Consider the following 16,262-nt stretch of genomic DNA (forward strand, 5'->3'; position numbering starts at 1 on the left):
CAAATTGGCAGATTTAAATTCTGTTACTAGAAATTTGGCAGATTTTTCACAATTATCCAATTAATCCTTTTTTATTACAAATTGGCTGATTCAGATTTTTTTTTACAATTTAATTTTTGTTCTAGAAAATTGGCAGACTTCAAAATTTTTTTGCCCAGATTTTAATGCTTTTCCTAGCAAATTGACAGATTAAAATTTTATTTTTAGCATATTGACAGATTTTTTTTACTTGCAAATTGGCCAAATTCCGATTTATTTTTTTATTTTTTGCAACTATGATTTATTTTTCTAGCAAATTGCCCAGAATCCAATTCTTTTATTGGCAAATTGGCAGACGGTAAGTTTATTTCTAACAAACTGACAGATTCTAAGTTTTTTTACTAGCAATTTGTCCAGATTCTGATTATTTTACCAGCAAACTGCCCGATTTCGGCAAATTGGCCGAAGATTCAGATTTGTTTTGCTATTTAAATTTTTTTTTCTAGCGAAATGTCTGAGTGTTTTTTTTTTTCAAGCAATTTGGCCAGATTCTGATTATTTTATGAGTAAACTGGCCAATTATATATTTTTAGACTAGCAAATTGGCCGATTCCAATTATTTTTCTAGCTAATTGGCTAATTACAGTTTTTTGCAATTATGATTAGGATTTTCTTTCTAGCAAATTGGCCATTAAGATTTTTTTATTACCAAATTATCAAATTCTTTTTTTAACGAATTGTCCAGTAACGTTTTTTTTTTTTACTACCAAATTTGCAGATTACAATTTCTTGCAATAATGATTTTTTTCATAGCAAATTGTCCAAAATCCAATTCTTTACTAGCAAATTGGCAGATTCTAAGTTTATTTCTAGCAAACTGACCGATTCAGATTTTTGTGTACTTACAATTTGGCCAGATTCTGATTATTTTACCAGCAAACTGGCCGATTACATTTTTTTTCTACACTGTAAAAAAAAGTTGACTCAACTCAAAATTGTGAGGCAACTTGTTTACACTTTCAGTAGACTCAACTGTCAACTCAAGTACTGCACCTGACTCAATCTAAGCTGAGTAAACTCAAAAATGTCCTGAAGCTGGTTGCCTTTAAAATTTAAAGTTTAGTAAACTTTTTTTTTTTTAACAGGGTAGCAAATTGGCCAGATTTAGTTTTTTTTTTGCTTTTTTTTTTCTGGCAAATTGCCTGATTCTGATTTTATTTCTGGCAAATTGGCAGATTCTGAGATTTTTCACAAGCAATTTGGCCAGATTCCGATTGTTTTATGAGCAAACTGGCCGATTGTATTTTTTTAAAACTAGCAAATTGACTGATTCCAGTTCTTTTTCTTTTTGCTGATAATATATCGATTTTTTTTACTAGCAAATTGTCAGATTCAGATTTTTTTGCAATTAAAGTTTTTTTCCTAGCAAATAGTCCGATTCTGATTGATTTTCTAGCCAATTGGCAGAGTTTTTGTAGTTACAATTTTTTTCTAACAAATTGGCCGATTACGATATTTTTACTAGCAAATTGGCAGATTACGATTTTTCGTCCAGCAAATTTAGTGATTACAGTTTTTTTCTGATTCAGATCTTTTTTTTACTACCCAATTGTCCAGAATCCAATTCCTATACTATAAATTGGCCGATTGCAATTTTTTAAACTTGCAATTACGCCAGATTGTAATTTATTTACTAGCAAATTATACAATTGCGATTTTCTACTCGCAAATTGGCTGATTTTTTTATAGGAAATTCTGATTTTTTTTATGAGCAAATTAGAAAAAAAATTTCACTGGTAAATTGGCCGTTTCATTTGTTTTTTACTAGCCGTCATATATAACATACATTATAACCCCTACCAAAAAGTCTACTTAGAATCTAATGAGAATTAGTTACAATGTAACTCAAACTAAACAAATGGTGTGACCAAAATAAAGTGTGACCAATTTAATTAACAGATGCACAGTTATATTGAATGATGCCTTTACATTATGTATAGATGTTTGACATTACTCGAGCTTTAAACTTTTAAATATAAACCCCTAAGGGATCATCTATATGAGCTGTAATAAAACCCGACCTGTTAAAAATCCTCTGGTTTCATATTCTTTCCATTCGATTAGTGCACTCTAGCTTTCTGTGTGTGTATTTATCATTCTTCCATCCTTTAGCCCCAGTTTCTCATCATGTTCCCTCTCAATCCCTCCTTCATTCCTCTCTTTCTCTCTGTGTGTGTGAGTGAGTTGGTGTTTCTCAGACAAGCAGACAGATTGGGTCGTGCTTCAGAGTGTTTGTCTGCTTGCGTTGCATCTGTTGACTCAATCTGACAGCACTGCTGGTGGAGAATAAAACCTTCAGAGCTGGAGAGGAAGAAAGAGGAGTGCTTATGTGGATGCTGGAGCTGAAAGTATCCATAGGAAAAAAAAGGAAATGATTGTGTTAAAACACTAGTGAATCATGTCACAAACTGTGGTATTTTTTAAAGTTGAGCATTAGAAATGATTGCTCAAATCAGTCGTGCTGACAAGAGTTCTGCTGGTACTTTATTAGAGGATCAGAATTACATTTCATGACTGATTTATAATATTGGGGACAAGTAACCACATGAAATGCCCTATTAACATCGTAGCAAGCACATGGAACACCCTAGCAACCAATTAGAACACTCTTCAAACATCCTAACAACCATTCGGAATACTCATGAAATGTCATAGTAACCATCTGGAACACTCTTCAAACACCCTACCAACCATTAGGAATACTTTTCAAACATCATAGCAACCATCCAGAACACCCTAACATCCTAGCAACCATTCAGAACACTCTTCAAACACCCTAGTAACCATTCAAAACATCCTTCAAACATTATTTGCAACAACTCAGAAAACCCTACAAACATTCTAGAAACCATCTAAAACACTCTTTAAACACCCTAGCAACCATTTGGACTAGTTTTCAAACATCATAGCAACCATCCAGAACAACATAACATCCTAGCAACCATTCAGAACACTCTTCAAACACCCTAGCAACCATTCAGAACATCCTTCAAACATTATTTGTAACAACTCAGAACCCCCTACAAACATCATAGTAACCATCCAGAACAACATAACATCCTAGCAACCATTCAGAACACTCTTCAAACACCCTAACAACCATTCAGAATACTCACGAAATGTCATAGTAGCCATCTGGAACACTCTTCAAACACTCTACCAACCATTCGGAATACTTTTCAAACATCATAGCAACCATCCAGAACACCATAACATCCTAGCAACCATTCAGAACACTCTTCAAACACCGTAGCAACCAATTAGAATACTCTTCAAACATCCTAACAACCATTCAAAGCACCATCTAAACATTTAAGTATTATAAAAAATACTAACAATAACATTTTAACAACCATCCATAAAATTTACATCCTAACAGCCATTTAAAACTGTTTCAACACCCTAGAAACCATTGAGAACACTCTTCAAACATCCTAGCAACCATTCAGAATACTCATGAAATGTCATAGTAACCATCTGGAACACTCTTTAAACACCCTACGAACCATTAGGAATACTTTTCAAACAGCAACAATCCAGAACACCATAACATCCTAGCAACCATTCAGAACACTCTTCAAACAACCTAGCAACTATTCAGAACATCCTTCAAACATCATTTACAACCACTCAGAACACCCTAAAAACATCCTAGCAACCATTAAGAACACTTTTTAAACACCCTAGCAACCATTAAGAACACTTTTCATACATCATATAACAACCATCCAGAACAACATAACATCCTACCAACCATTCAGAACTCTCTTCAAACACCATAGCAATCGTTCAGAACTTTCTTCAAGCATCATGGCAACCATCCAACCCCCTAGCAACACACAAAACACTATTCAAATGGCATATAAAAGAACACTTTAAAAACATCATACCATCCATCCAGAACACCATAACATCCTAGCAACCATTAAGAACACTTTTTAAACACCCTAGCAAACAGTAAGAACACTTTCAAACATTATAGCAACCATTTGGAACACCATACACATCCTAACAACCATTAAGAACACTTTTCAAACATCATAGCAACCATTTGGAACACCATCACATCCTAGCAACTATTAAGAACACTTTTCAACATCATAGCATCCATCCAGAACACCATAAAATCCTAGCAACCATTAAGAACACTCTTTAAACACCCTAGCAAATACATTTCAAACATCAAACCAACCATTCGGAACACCATAACATCCTATCAACCATTCGGAACACTCTTCAAACACCCTAGCAACCATCTAGAACACCATAACATCCTAGCAACCATTCAGAACACTCTTCAAACACCCTAGCAGCCATTAAGAATACTTTTCAAACATCATAGTATCCACCTAGAACACCATAACATCCTAGCGACCATTAAGAACACTCTTTAAACACCCTAGCAACCAATAAAATACATTTCAAACATCATAATATCCATCCAGAGCACCATAACATCTTAGCAATCATTAAGAACACTTTTTAAACATCATAGCATCCATCCAGAACACCATAACATCCTAGCAACCATTAAGAACACTCTTTAAACACCCTAGCAACCATTAAAATGCTTTTCAAACATCAAACCAACCATCTGGAACACCGTAACATCCTATCAGCCATTCGGAACACTCTTCAAACACCCTAGCAACCATCTAGAACACCATAACATCCTAGCAACCATTAAGAACGCTCTTTAAACACCCTAGCAACCAATAAAATACATTTCAAACATCAAACCAACCATCCGGAACACCATAACATCCTATCAACCATTCAGAACACTCTTCCAACACCCTAGCAACCATCCAGAACATCATAACATCCTAGCAACCATTCAGAACACTCTTCAAACAACCTAGCAGCCATTAAGATTACTTTTCAAACATCATAGTATCCATCCAGAACACCATAACATCTTAGCAATCATTAAGAACACTTTTTAAACATCATAGCATCCATCCAGAACACCATAACATCCTAGCAACCATTCGGAACACTCTTCAAACAACTTATCAACCATCCAGAACACCATAACATCCTATCAACCATTCGGAACACTCTTCAAACAACTTATCAACCATCCAGAACACCATAACATCCTATCAACCATTCGGAACACTCTTTAAACAACCTAGCAACCATCCAGAACACCATAACATCCTATCAACCATTCGGAACACTCTTCAAACAACTTATCAACCATCCAGAACACCATAACATCCTATCAACCATTCGGAACACTCTTTAAACAACCTAGCAACCATCCAGAACACCATAACATCCTATCAACCATTCGGAACACTCTTCAAACAACTTATCAACCATCCAGAACACCATAACATCCTATCAACCATTCGGAACACTCTTCAAACATCCTAGCAACCATCCAGAACACCATAACATCCTATCAACCATTCGGAACACTCTTCAGACAACCTAGCAACCATCCAGAACACCATAACATCCTATCAACCATTCGGAACACTCTTCAGACAACCTAGCAAGCATCCAGAACACCATAACATCCTAGCAGCCATTCAGAACTCTCTTTAAACACCCTAGCAACCATTCAGAACACTTTTCAAACGTCATAGCAACCACCCAGGACACCATAACATTTAGAACTATCCTCAAACATCGTGACAACCATCCAAAACACCCTAGCAATCAAAACACTGACGCCACTGAATAGCATTAGTATTTATTTTTCTTTTAGCACTATTGATTTATTGCACCATGACTTTATTTTCCTCTTACCCTGAATTATCTGAGCTGAAAAATGACTTGAGAAAACTGCAATAGAGCCACCGGATGAGGAAGATCCTACTGGAGTGGATAACTGGAGGTGTCTGTGCTGAAATAACGGGGAAGCCAACTTTGTTTCTCTCCTGTTTCATTTTCTTTTGAACCGCATCTTCAGAAAAAAAAAAGTTCAAAGGGAAGATAGGTGCTCTTTTAAAATGCGTTTTTAATCATTGAAATTCAGATTGCCTCATGAGGGAACAAAACTACTTTGAGCATGAAATATTCATGTATCTTCAGCGGTTGTTGTGTTTTTCTCGTTACTGAAGGGTAATTATGTCACTCGCACATAAATGAATAATTCTGCATCTTAACCTCCCTCAAATATTTCAATTTCTCCCTGTTGGACTTCAATTAATTTTAATAGATTTGCTGTGAATACATTTAAGTAGGTTTGCCACCTGCTGCATATGTGAACATGCACTATGCTGATGATGTGCTGCCGCTTTGAGCTGGCGTTCATGCGGGGATGCTGAATGAATCATAATTTCCTCCGTTTTATGCCGTCAAACCGTCTGAGAAAGTCTGCTATACACTGTCGTTCATCCATTTCTCCAATTGTGACAGCTGTGAGATGCGATGTATGTTTTCAGCCTCAAAGAATCTCTTGGCTATTATTTTGGATCCTTACAGTGAGGGACGGGCGTGGGCACGAGAAAAGAGACGTTTGTCTGCTATTGAAGCTGTAAAGCTGCGGGCCAGACTCTGGATGGGTTCCTGCTGAATGCATGCTGACTTTAACCACAATCGCTCATGCAGATTTTTACACTTTTGTGAGATATATTCAGCCAGTGAACAGCTGCAGGCTGTGGAGAGCTCATTAACTAGTATGAAAATGTTCTAAAAAAGGTTCATTTTGTTGCGTCAACCTTAAAGATAAGGCCACGTGGTATTTTAAAGTGCCCTACTGTTGTTGAACAGGTTTAAATACATCTAAGGTCTACTATTAGAATAATGTTGCACTGATTTCAATATGGTTCATTTAACTCCATTTGGGGATCTTAAGCTCCTCCCCCTTCCATAAGCCAACTCTGCTCTGATTGGTCAGCTGGCAAATTAGTTGCTTTGATGGTTTTGATTGGTGGCAAATAAATAATAATGATGCTATTTAGCGTCGACAATTTCTCTTGAGAGGTAATATGTTTATTTATCATGCACTTTTTTTGATTAACAAATTTTACAGACTGTTTACATTGAAGGACAGCTATGTTACAAACCTTTTTTTTTCGAAACTTAGTTTTTCAAAAACCCATATTTTAATTAATATTCGATCTTTTGCATCTTATTTTGAAAACACTATTGGTTGGGTTTAGGAAAAGGTAAATGTACACAGCGCCTTCTAGTGGATTCATTATCTGAAAGTTGCAAAAAACGTACCCTGTTTAATGTATTTTAGATTTACAAAAATTCTTGACAGCGCCCTCTTGTGGATTTGTCATCTTAAACATATTTTAGATTCACAAAACAATTGACAGTACCTTCTTGTGGATTCCTAATTGAAAATGTACAAAGAAATTCACTCTAAGTAGCAACTTTTAGTGGATTTGTCATCTGAAATGTACAGCAAAATGTTCCTTAAATAACGTATTTAAGTTTTGCAAAAATGTAGACAGCACCCACTAGTGTATTTGTTATCTGAAACGCCAAGTAATGTATTTAAATTTTGCAAAAACATAGTTCTAGATGACAAAAAAAGTGGTTTTGTCATCTGTAATTGCAACTAAATGTACCTAATACAAATGTATTTTAGATTCACAAAAACTGTAAACAGCGCCCTCTAACAAAATCATCATTGAATATATGCGCGAGCATAAAGGCGACCTAGGCGGCCGCCTTGGGCAGCAGAATGGTGAGCAAACCCCCCGGTCCTCACTTTCATTCTTTACACCCACCTCCTTCCTCACAGTCCTTACTTTCATCCGCAAACCGGTCACTTTCGGGTTGAGGACGGCGTGATTGCCATTTGCCTTGAACGCCAGTTCAGCTTGCTTTGGCCCTGCGTGTGTTTAACGTGCAAAGAAATATGGATAAGACCAAGGACGCGCTTTTGGATGGAAAAGTTTTTGAAACTGCAGCTAAATGTACCTGGAGCAACGTATTTTTACGTATTTTCACAAAAACTGTAGACAGCACCCTCTAGTGGATTCATAATAAAAAATGTACAACAAAATGCACTCTAAGTAGCATATTTCAGATTCGTAAAAATGTAGTCAGCGTCCTCTATTGGATTTGTCATCTGAAACATACTTCAAAATGTAGTTTAATTAACTTATTTTAGATTGGGAAAAATGTAGACAGTGCCCTCTAGTGGATTTGTCATCAGAAACGTACAACAAAACATACCCTAAGTTATGTATTTCAGATTCATTAAAATCTTGACAGCGCCCTCTAGTGGATTTGTCTTCTGAAATGTACAAAAACGTACCCTAATTAACGTATTTTAGATTTGTGAAAATGTAGACAGCACCTTCTAGTGGATTTGTCATCTGAACCGTACATCATAATGTTCCTTAAATCATTTATTTTAGATTCGCAGAAACATAGACAGCGCCCTCTAGTGGATTTGTCATCTAAAACGCAAAACATACCCCAAGTAATGTATTTTAATTTTGCAAAAAAGGAAATCTAAATGACAAAAAAGCAGTTTTCTCATGTGAAATTGCAACTAAATGTACCTGGACCAACGTACTTTAGATTTACAAAAACTGTAGACAGCACTCTCTTGTGGATTCATCATTGAAAATGTATAACAAAATGCACCCCAAGTATCGTATTTCAGATCCGTAAAATGTAGACAGCGCCCTCTAGTGGATTCATCATCTGAAACGTACAACAAACATACTCTAATTAACTTATTTTGGATTCAGAAAATGTAGACAGCATCCTCTAGTAGATTCAAATGGATAACAAAATGCACCCTAAATAGCGCATTTCAGATTCGTAAAAATGTTGACAGCACCCTAAATTGGATTTGTCATCTAAAACGTACAACAAAACATACTCTAATTAACGTGTTTTAGATTAGGAAAAATGTAGACAGCATCTAGTAGATTCATCATTGAAAATGTATAACAAAATGCAGTCTAACGCATAAAATCCTTAAACATACCCTTAGTCAGGGGTGACCAACCCTGCTTCTGGAGATCTTCCATCCTGCCGATTTCAGTTGCAACCCATATCAAACACACCTGTCTATAATTATCCAGAGTTGTTCAGGTCCTGACTAATTGGTTCAGGTGTGTTTGATCAGGGTTGGAGCTGAACTCAACAGTGAGGTAGATCTCCAGGAGGAAGGATAAGAAGGATATCTAGATCATACAACAAAATCTACCCTAATTAAGGTATTTTTTAAAAAAAATTGCTAAAAAAAGCGCAAAAATTTAGAAAGCGCCCTCTAGTGCATTTGCCATCTTAAATATGCAACAAAATATACCCTAATTAGGGTTTTTCAGATTTGTGAAACTGTAGACAGGGCGAAGCAGTGGCGCTGTAGGTAGTGCTGTCGCCTCACAGCAAGAAGGCTGCTGGGTCGCTGATTCGAGCCTCGGCTCAGTTGGCGTTTCTGTGTGTTTGCATGTTCTCCCTGCGTTCGTGTGGGTTTCCTCCGGGTGCTCCGGTTTCCCCCACAGTCTAAAGACATGCGGTACAGGTGAACTGGGTAGGCTAAATTGTCCGTAGTGTATGAGTGTGTGTGTGAATGTGTGTGTGGATGTTTCCCAGAGACGGGTTGCGGCTGGAAGGGCATCTGCTGCGTAAAAACTTGCTGGATAAGTTGGCGGTTCATTCCGCTGTGGCAACCCCAGATTAATAAAGGGACTAAGCCGACAAGAAAATGAATGAAACTGTAGACAGCGCCCTCTAGTCTACTAAATTTGTCATCTGAAATATACTACAAAACATACCCTAAGTAATGGATTTCAGATTAATAAAAATGAAATGCTTCAGATGATAAAAAGCTGGATTTGTCATCTGAAAAGTGCAACTAAATGTAACTGGAGCAACGTATTTTATGTTTTGCAAAAAAAAATAAATAAATAAATGGATGCACTTATTTCCAATGCATCTGGGCTGGTCAATCTTTTTGATTTTAAATGTCTAAAGCTGCGGTCACACTAAAGTTAGTGTGTGCGAAATTCTGTCGTATGGCGCTGCGAAAAAGAGCGGGATTAAACAAGCTTATTAGGCATTTTAAAAAGCGAGCATGACCCTGCGTTTCTGGTCTGACGCATTCGCGTGCGTATAAATGGAAGTCTATCGGAGGAAAAGCCCAGTGTGACCACTACTTAAAACCCATAAGTGAAATTTCACAAATATTTTCGAGAGGAGCATGTGATATGATTGACTACAGCTGATCCTTATCACTAATCACTAACTAGCCAATCAGATCATTCCAAATTTAAAATAAATATCCAGCCTTTACTTCATTCCTGATCTTTGTATTGGAACCCCCCCCTCCCTTCATCCCTTCACCCTCCTCCTCAAGTCTGAGTTCGGGTGACGCGGTGCCTCAGTGGCTAGCTGAAATGCTAGCTGAGCCAGTCAACACTCTCTGTGCGGAGTTTGCATGTTCTCCTCGTGCTCGCGTGGGTTTTCCCCGGGCACTTCGGTTTCCTCGCACACTCAATAAACATGCAAAAGAATTTAAAGTAACAAGCAACTACTCAGGGCCGGAGCAAGCTGAACTGCCGGTCTAGGCAGAAGACGATCACACCGCCCTCAACCACAATGTGGAAATGAAAGTGACCGGTTATGAAAATGAAGTGAGGTGTTGCAGACCTCTATTCTGCTGCCCTATGCACGGATATAACTGAGGACACGCGTGTCAGGATTTCAGGATGGATGAGGGAGCGAGGACTCAAATGCAACAGAAGATGGTATTTATTAATAAAAATAAAACAAAAAGGACAACAAAAACCACCCCGAGGGGGAAAAACATAACTATAAAACAAACAAACAAACTTGGATGGGCTGGCAGGACAAACAGGACTGGATATCACAGGACAGGGAAATATTGACGACGAACTGGCACAGGACAGAAAACATAAAGCAGAAGTAAATTGACACAAACAGGTGAACATGAAATACTAATAATGAGTTAACAAGGAGGGTGGGACTAGACAATAGACGGGAGAGCGAATGACACAGAGAGACAACACAAGTCAAGCGGGAGCGCACGCTCTGCGCACATTCACGAAGGCGTGCGCACACACGGAGACACACACAGAGACAGAAACAAGTGCTCGACCCAAGAAAACTCAAGCCGAGCACAACAGGACTAGACATGACTAGTGTCAAGACTCTGCCACCAAAACAAGAATTTACATGACCAGAGTGGCAGAACCCTGACAGTGTGGGTGTCACGGACCTTTATTCTGCTGCCCTATGCGTGGATATAACCGAGGACGCGCGGGAGCTGAGGGAAGTGTCGCGGACGCCGCCCTCTTATTCTGCCACCCTATGCGCGGATATAACTGAAGACGCGCGGGTGTCGCAGACCTCTATTCTGCTGCCCTATGCGCAGATATAACTGAGGACGCGCGGGTGCTGATGGAGATGTCGCTGAAGCCGCCTTCTCTATTCTGTCACCTATGCGCGAATTTAACTGACGTGGGTGGTGAGGGAGGTGTCCACTCTAGACTGCCGCCCTAGGTGTCCGCCTAGGTCGCCTCTATGGATGCGCCGGCCCTGCACCTACTATGTACAAAGTGGCGCAGTTAGCGGTCTATTCTTGGGAAGTTATCGAGAACTAGCTGATCGCGTATCCCTCTTAATGCTCATTGACCAGGCGGGAGCCTTGGGCTCATCAATCTCCGAGCTCAGGGTTCTCTCCCGGGACAGCATGCCAAACCTGCTAAAATAGTCAAGCATTATCTAAGTGTGAACTCTTGAGATGTTTGAGGGGCTGATTTTTATGTATGTGTGTGTGTGTGTGTGTGTTTCGAGGAAAAGCTTTAACAGAGTGATTCCCTAAAGTAACTGTACCAGACGCCGTTCAGTAGCTTTGCTCCACCCTCGCTAAGGGAAATGTGTTTGAAGCACAGCATGCGATGGGTGGGAAGCGCTTAGGAAGATGCATTAGAGTCTGCTGATCCCCAGACAACGGCAACACAGAATAGCACATTAGTTTGAGACTAAATCAGGCTGAGCAGCAGAGTAGATAAAAGTCTCCCGAGAGATGAACGCTCCTCTCCAGTGTGTCCATTAACCACAGGAGCTCTTACTGGACTTCAGATATCAACTCTGACCTAGAAACGTCAGGCCAAAAAACACAGCAGTGCTAAAGTAATTCATTCATTTTCCTTCGGCTTGGCCCCTTATTTATCAGGGGTCTTCACATTGGAATGCCCTTTCAGCCGCAACCCAGTACTGGGAAACACACACACACATACACTACGGCCAATTTAGTCTATCAATTCCCCTATAGCGCATGTGTTTGGACTGTGGGGAAAACCGGAGCACCCGGAGGAAACCCACGCCAACACAGGGAGAACATGCAAACTCTACACAGAAATGCCAACTGGTGCAGCCAAGACTTGAACCAGCGACCTTCTTGCTGTGAGGCGACAGTTCTAACAACTGAGCCACCATGCTAAATTCATTCATTTTCGCGAAGTCCCTTTATTCACCACAGCGGAATGAACCGCCAACTTATCCAGCATATGTTTTACAAAGTGGATGCCCTTCCAGCTGCAACCCAGTAGTGGAAAACATCCAAACACATTCATTCACACACATTACGCCCAATTTAGTTTACGGTTAACACTGTTATCCAATAAAACAATGATATCTGTGTGTAACCCAATTAAACGATCCACTAAATTTCCAGCACATTCTCTGGGGACAAAACAAACCCGCTGATTCTGTAACTCGAGTCTTTCTTTCTGCTGAAAGTGCTGATGTTTCTTCCAGCATAATGAAATTTCTGGTCAAGGCTTGAATTATCTCCTCTTCTTTTTTCTTCTTAAGTGCATCATTGGCTGGTTAGTGTGTATTTTAATTAGCAGAGAATGAAGAAGGTGCCTCTGTTTGGCTGATCAGTGGAAGAGTGTGTTGGGAAGAGACTGAACCCAGATGGCTGGAAAAACTGCTCTTGAATTAATTAACATTGTTGGAGAGAGCTCTGCTGTTCTGAATTTGTCCACTGTTACTTTGAGCCTCCCGTGCAATTAAGCATCCATTTGGCCAATTTTTAATTTATAATCATTTAAAGCACTTGTGTGGATGAGTGAAAACTGCAGATTTGTTGACCCTGTTAAAGCCATGCATAGTTACACTTGAGTTTCTTTATTAAACGTGTCATGAAGTGCTTTGAAATGTGCATTTTTTATGTGTTGTTTGACGTAATTCAATTGTCACCGACTCTATCCCAGTCACTCCCCTCGCTGGCCAGCAGAGGCCGCCATCTCCGGACTTCTAGCATTACATCATCCACTTACGCTGATTGTGCACACACCTGTCCTGAATCTTGTTAACGACCCACGTACCCTTTATAAGACGCACACGAACACCCAGTCAGTGCGAAGTCTTGTTTAGCCCCGGCCAGCATTACTGAGGGCTATTCCCTGCCTGATCTCTCGTGTACAACTCCGGCCTGTTTCTGACTCTGCTTCGCCTTCTGCCTGCCCACGACCCAAGCCTGATACACGGACTCTGATACTCGCTGCCTGCCCACGATCCAAGCCTGATACACGGACTCTGATTCTCGCAGCCTGCCTTTGACCCATGCCTGGTAAACCCCTCTGTGTCTATTTACCGCCAGCCTTTAATACTGTTGTTGATGTGTATTTGCACGTTGGTGCAAATTGTGTGTTTGAGTGAGAGCTTGATTAATAAATACTGCATAATGGATCCGTCCGTGTCAGTCTCCTCCTTACACTAATGTAGTAGTTACAGCTTGTTTTTAATAAAAGGGATTAATAAAGGGACTAAGCTGACAAGAGAATGAATGAATGAATTTGTAATGCTTCATCAGTCATTTTCTTGTCGGCTTAGTCCCTATATTAATCTGGGGTCGCCACAGCGGAATGAACCGCCAACTTATCCAGCAAGTTTTTACGCAGCGGATGCTCTTCCAGCCACAACCCATCTCTGGGAAACATCCACACACATTCACTATGGACAATTTAGCCTACCCAATTCACCTGTACCGCATGTCTTTGGACTGTGGGGGAAACCTGAGCACCCGGAGGAAACCCACGCGAATGCAGAGAGAACATGCAAACTCCACACAGAAACGCCAACTGAGCCGAGGCTTGAACCAGCAACCCAGCGACTTTCTTGCTGTGAGGCGACAGCACTACCTACTGCACCACTGCTTCGCCCTTGTAATGCTTCATCAATTATTGAAACGAGATCAAAATAAAGTACAGATAAGCATAATATTTAGATCATTTTTTCAGGCACATTTCTGAAGGCTAATATACAAATACATGTGCATGTGTTGAGAGGATTTGCAGGCTTTTTCTGTATGTATGCTGTGAGCTGTTTTTGTGTTGGTTTTATTTGCAGCTGTTTTCCCTATTTGCATGTTTTTTTTTTCAGTTTTGTTTGCATGGCTCCTTCTTTACCTAATAAAATGAGCAGATGGTAGATCATGTATCAAGGTTGATGTGTGACTTCTGCCGTCAGAGAAAAGCACTGCCATGTGTTGATCTGACCTAATGAAACTGTCACTGTGGGCTGAAGAGACGGTATTTCAGCCTCCAGTCCATTCACGAAGTGTGTGATGGGTTTTTCACACAGAAATCAAAAGTTTGGAAACACTTTTCTTTTATTTGACAGATTTAAACAAACTGTACCAGATACACATATTTCATACATTTTTGAAATAAAACCGTCAAGGATAAAAACACAATTAAACCCTTGGTTTGATTTAATTGTGCTCCTTTGTCTCTTAAAAAACAAAGTGTGGCTGCAAAGTACAATTAATGTATGAAACAAACAGTAACTCCCCATCTTAAAACACGAACAAAATTATTTAAAATAAATACTATAAAATATTAAAATACATCATCATACCCACCATGCAAACTAACTATCATCATCATCATCAAACCTTGGTCAGTGTTTTGGTTTGGGCAATTTGTTCCACATCACTGCACTGGTGTTCATTCATTCATTAATTTTTCTTTGGCTTAGCCTCTTATATTCCACAGCAGAATTAACCGCCAACTAATCCAGCATATGTTTTACACAGCGGATGCCCTTCCAGCTGCAACCCATCACTGGGAAACATCCATACACACTCCTTTACACACACTCACACTACGGACAATTTAACTTAATCAATTCCCCTGTAGAGCATGTGTTAGGACTGTGGGGGAAACTGGAGGAAACTTGCGCCAACATGGGGAGAACATGCAAACTCCACACAGAAATGCCAACTGACCCTGCCGGGACTCGAACCAGTAACCTTATTGATGTGAGGCGATCGTGCTACCCACTGCGCCACCGTGGTGCCCACATCGAAACTTTTTTTTTTTTGGTAAAATAATGGCTTGCTATTTATAGTAAACTAACTGATTCTCTGTCTTCTTTCCTCTTTTGTGTCTTGCAGATGATGGGAAACTGTCCTTTGAGGAGTTTAAAGCATATTTTGCAGATGGGATTCTCACGACTGATGAGCTGCGGGAACTTTTCTACTCTATTGATGGACGGCAAACAAAGTATGTACTTCTACCATAAACTTGTATTTGTATTTTTTCATTATGTATTAACAGCAAGTTGGCAACAAATTGTGCACAATGCAATGCTGAGAAGTGTAATCATCATGGATGCAGTGTATTTAACCAACTCAGGCTCATTACGGATACATACTCCAGCATACATTTCAGCAAACAGTGAATTGTGTCCCAGTAGGTACATTTTTACAGTTTTTTTTTTTTTTATTGCAAATCTGCCACAGGCCACTGTTTTTCTGCCACAGGCCACTGTACGCTTTTTCCGATCTCAAATTTCTCTCGTGAGTGCCATTCCACGTGACCAACAGTTAGTGTTTTCAAAAGCATTGATTGACCCGCCCACCCACTTCCCTAAACCCAACTGATAGTGTTTTCAAAAGCATTGATTGACCAGCCCACCCACTTCCCTAATCCCAACTGATAGTGTTTTCAAAAGCATTGATTGACCAGCCCACCCACTTCCCTAATCCCAACTGATAGTGTTTTCAAAAGTGCCGATTGACCAGCCCACCCACTTCCCTAAACCCAACCGATAGTGTTTTCAAAAGTGCCGATTGACCAGCCCACCCATTTCCCTAATTCCAACTGATAGTGTTTTTTAAAGCGCCGATTGACCTGCCCACCCACTTCCCTAAACCCAACCGATAGTGTTTTCAAAAGCACCGATTAACCAGCCCACCCACTTCCCTAAATCAATCGATAGTGTTTTCAAAAGTGCCGATTGACCAGATCACCCAC

General features: G+C 39.6%; 1 protein-coding gene across 1 annotated transcript in view; it reads left to right on the top strand.

The window, feature by feature from the left end:
- The window catches only part of necab3 (N-terminal EF-hand calcium binding protein 3), an 80,052-nt gene that overhangs the window by 28,115 nt on the left and 35,675 nt on the right, over positions 1–16,262 (top strand). The window contains exon 3 of the mRNA XM_087258221.1: positions 15,401–15,509. Within this exon, the coding sequence (XP_087114347.1) occupies positions 15,401–15,509 (109 nt within the window). The remainder of the gene's footprint in view (positions 1–15,400; positions 15,510–16,262) is intronic.

This window comes from Danio rerio, chromosome 6 (genome assembly GCF_052040795.2).
Source record: "Danio rerio strain M-AB ecotype USA chromosome 6, GRCz13ab, whole genome shotgun sequence".
NCBI classification, from domain to species: domain Eukaryota; kingdom Metazoa; phylum Chordata; class Actinopteri; order Cypriniformes; family Danionidae; genus Danio; species Danio rerio.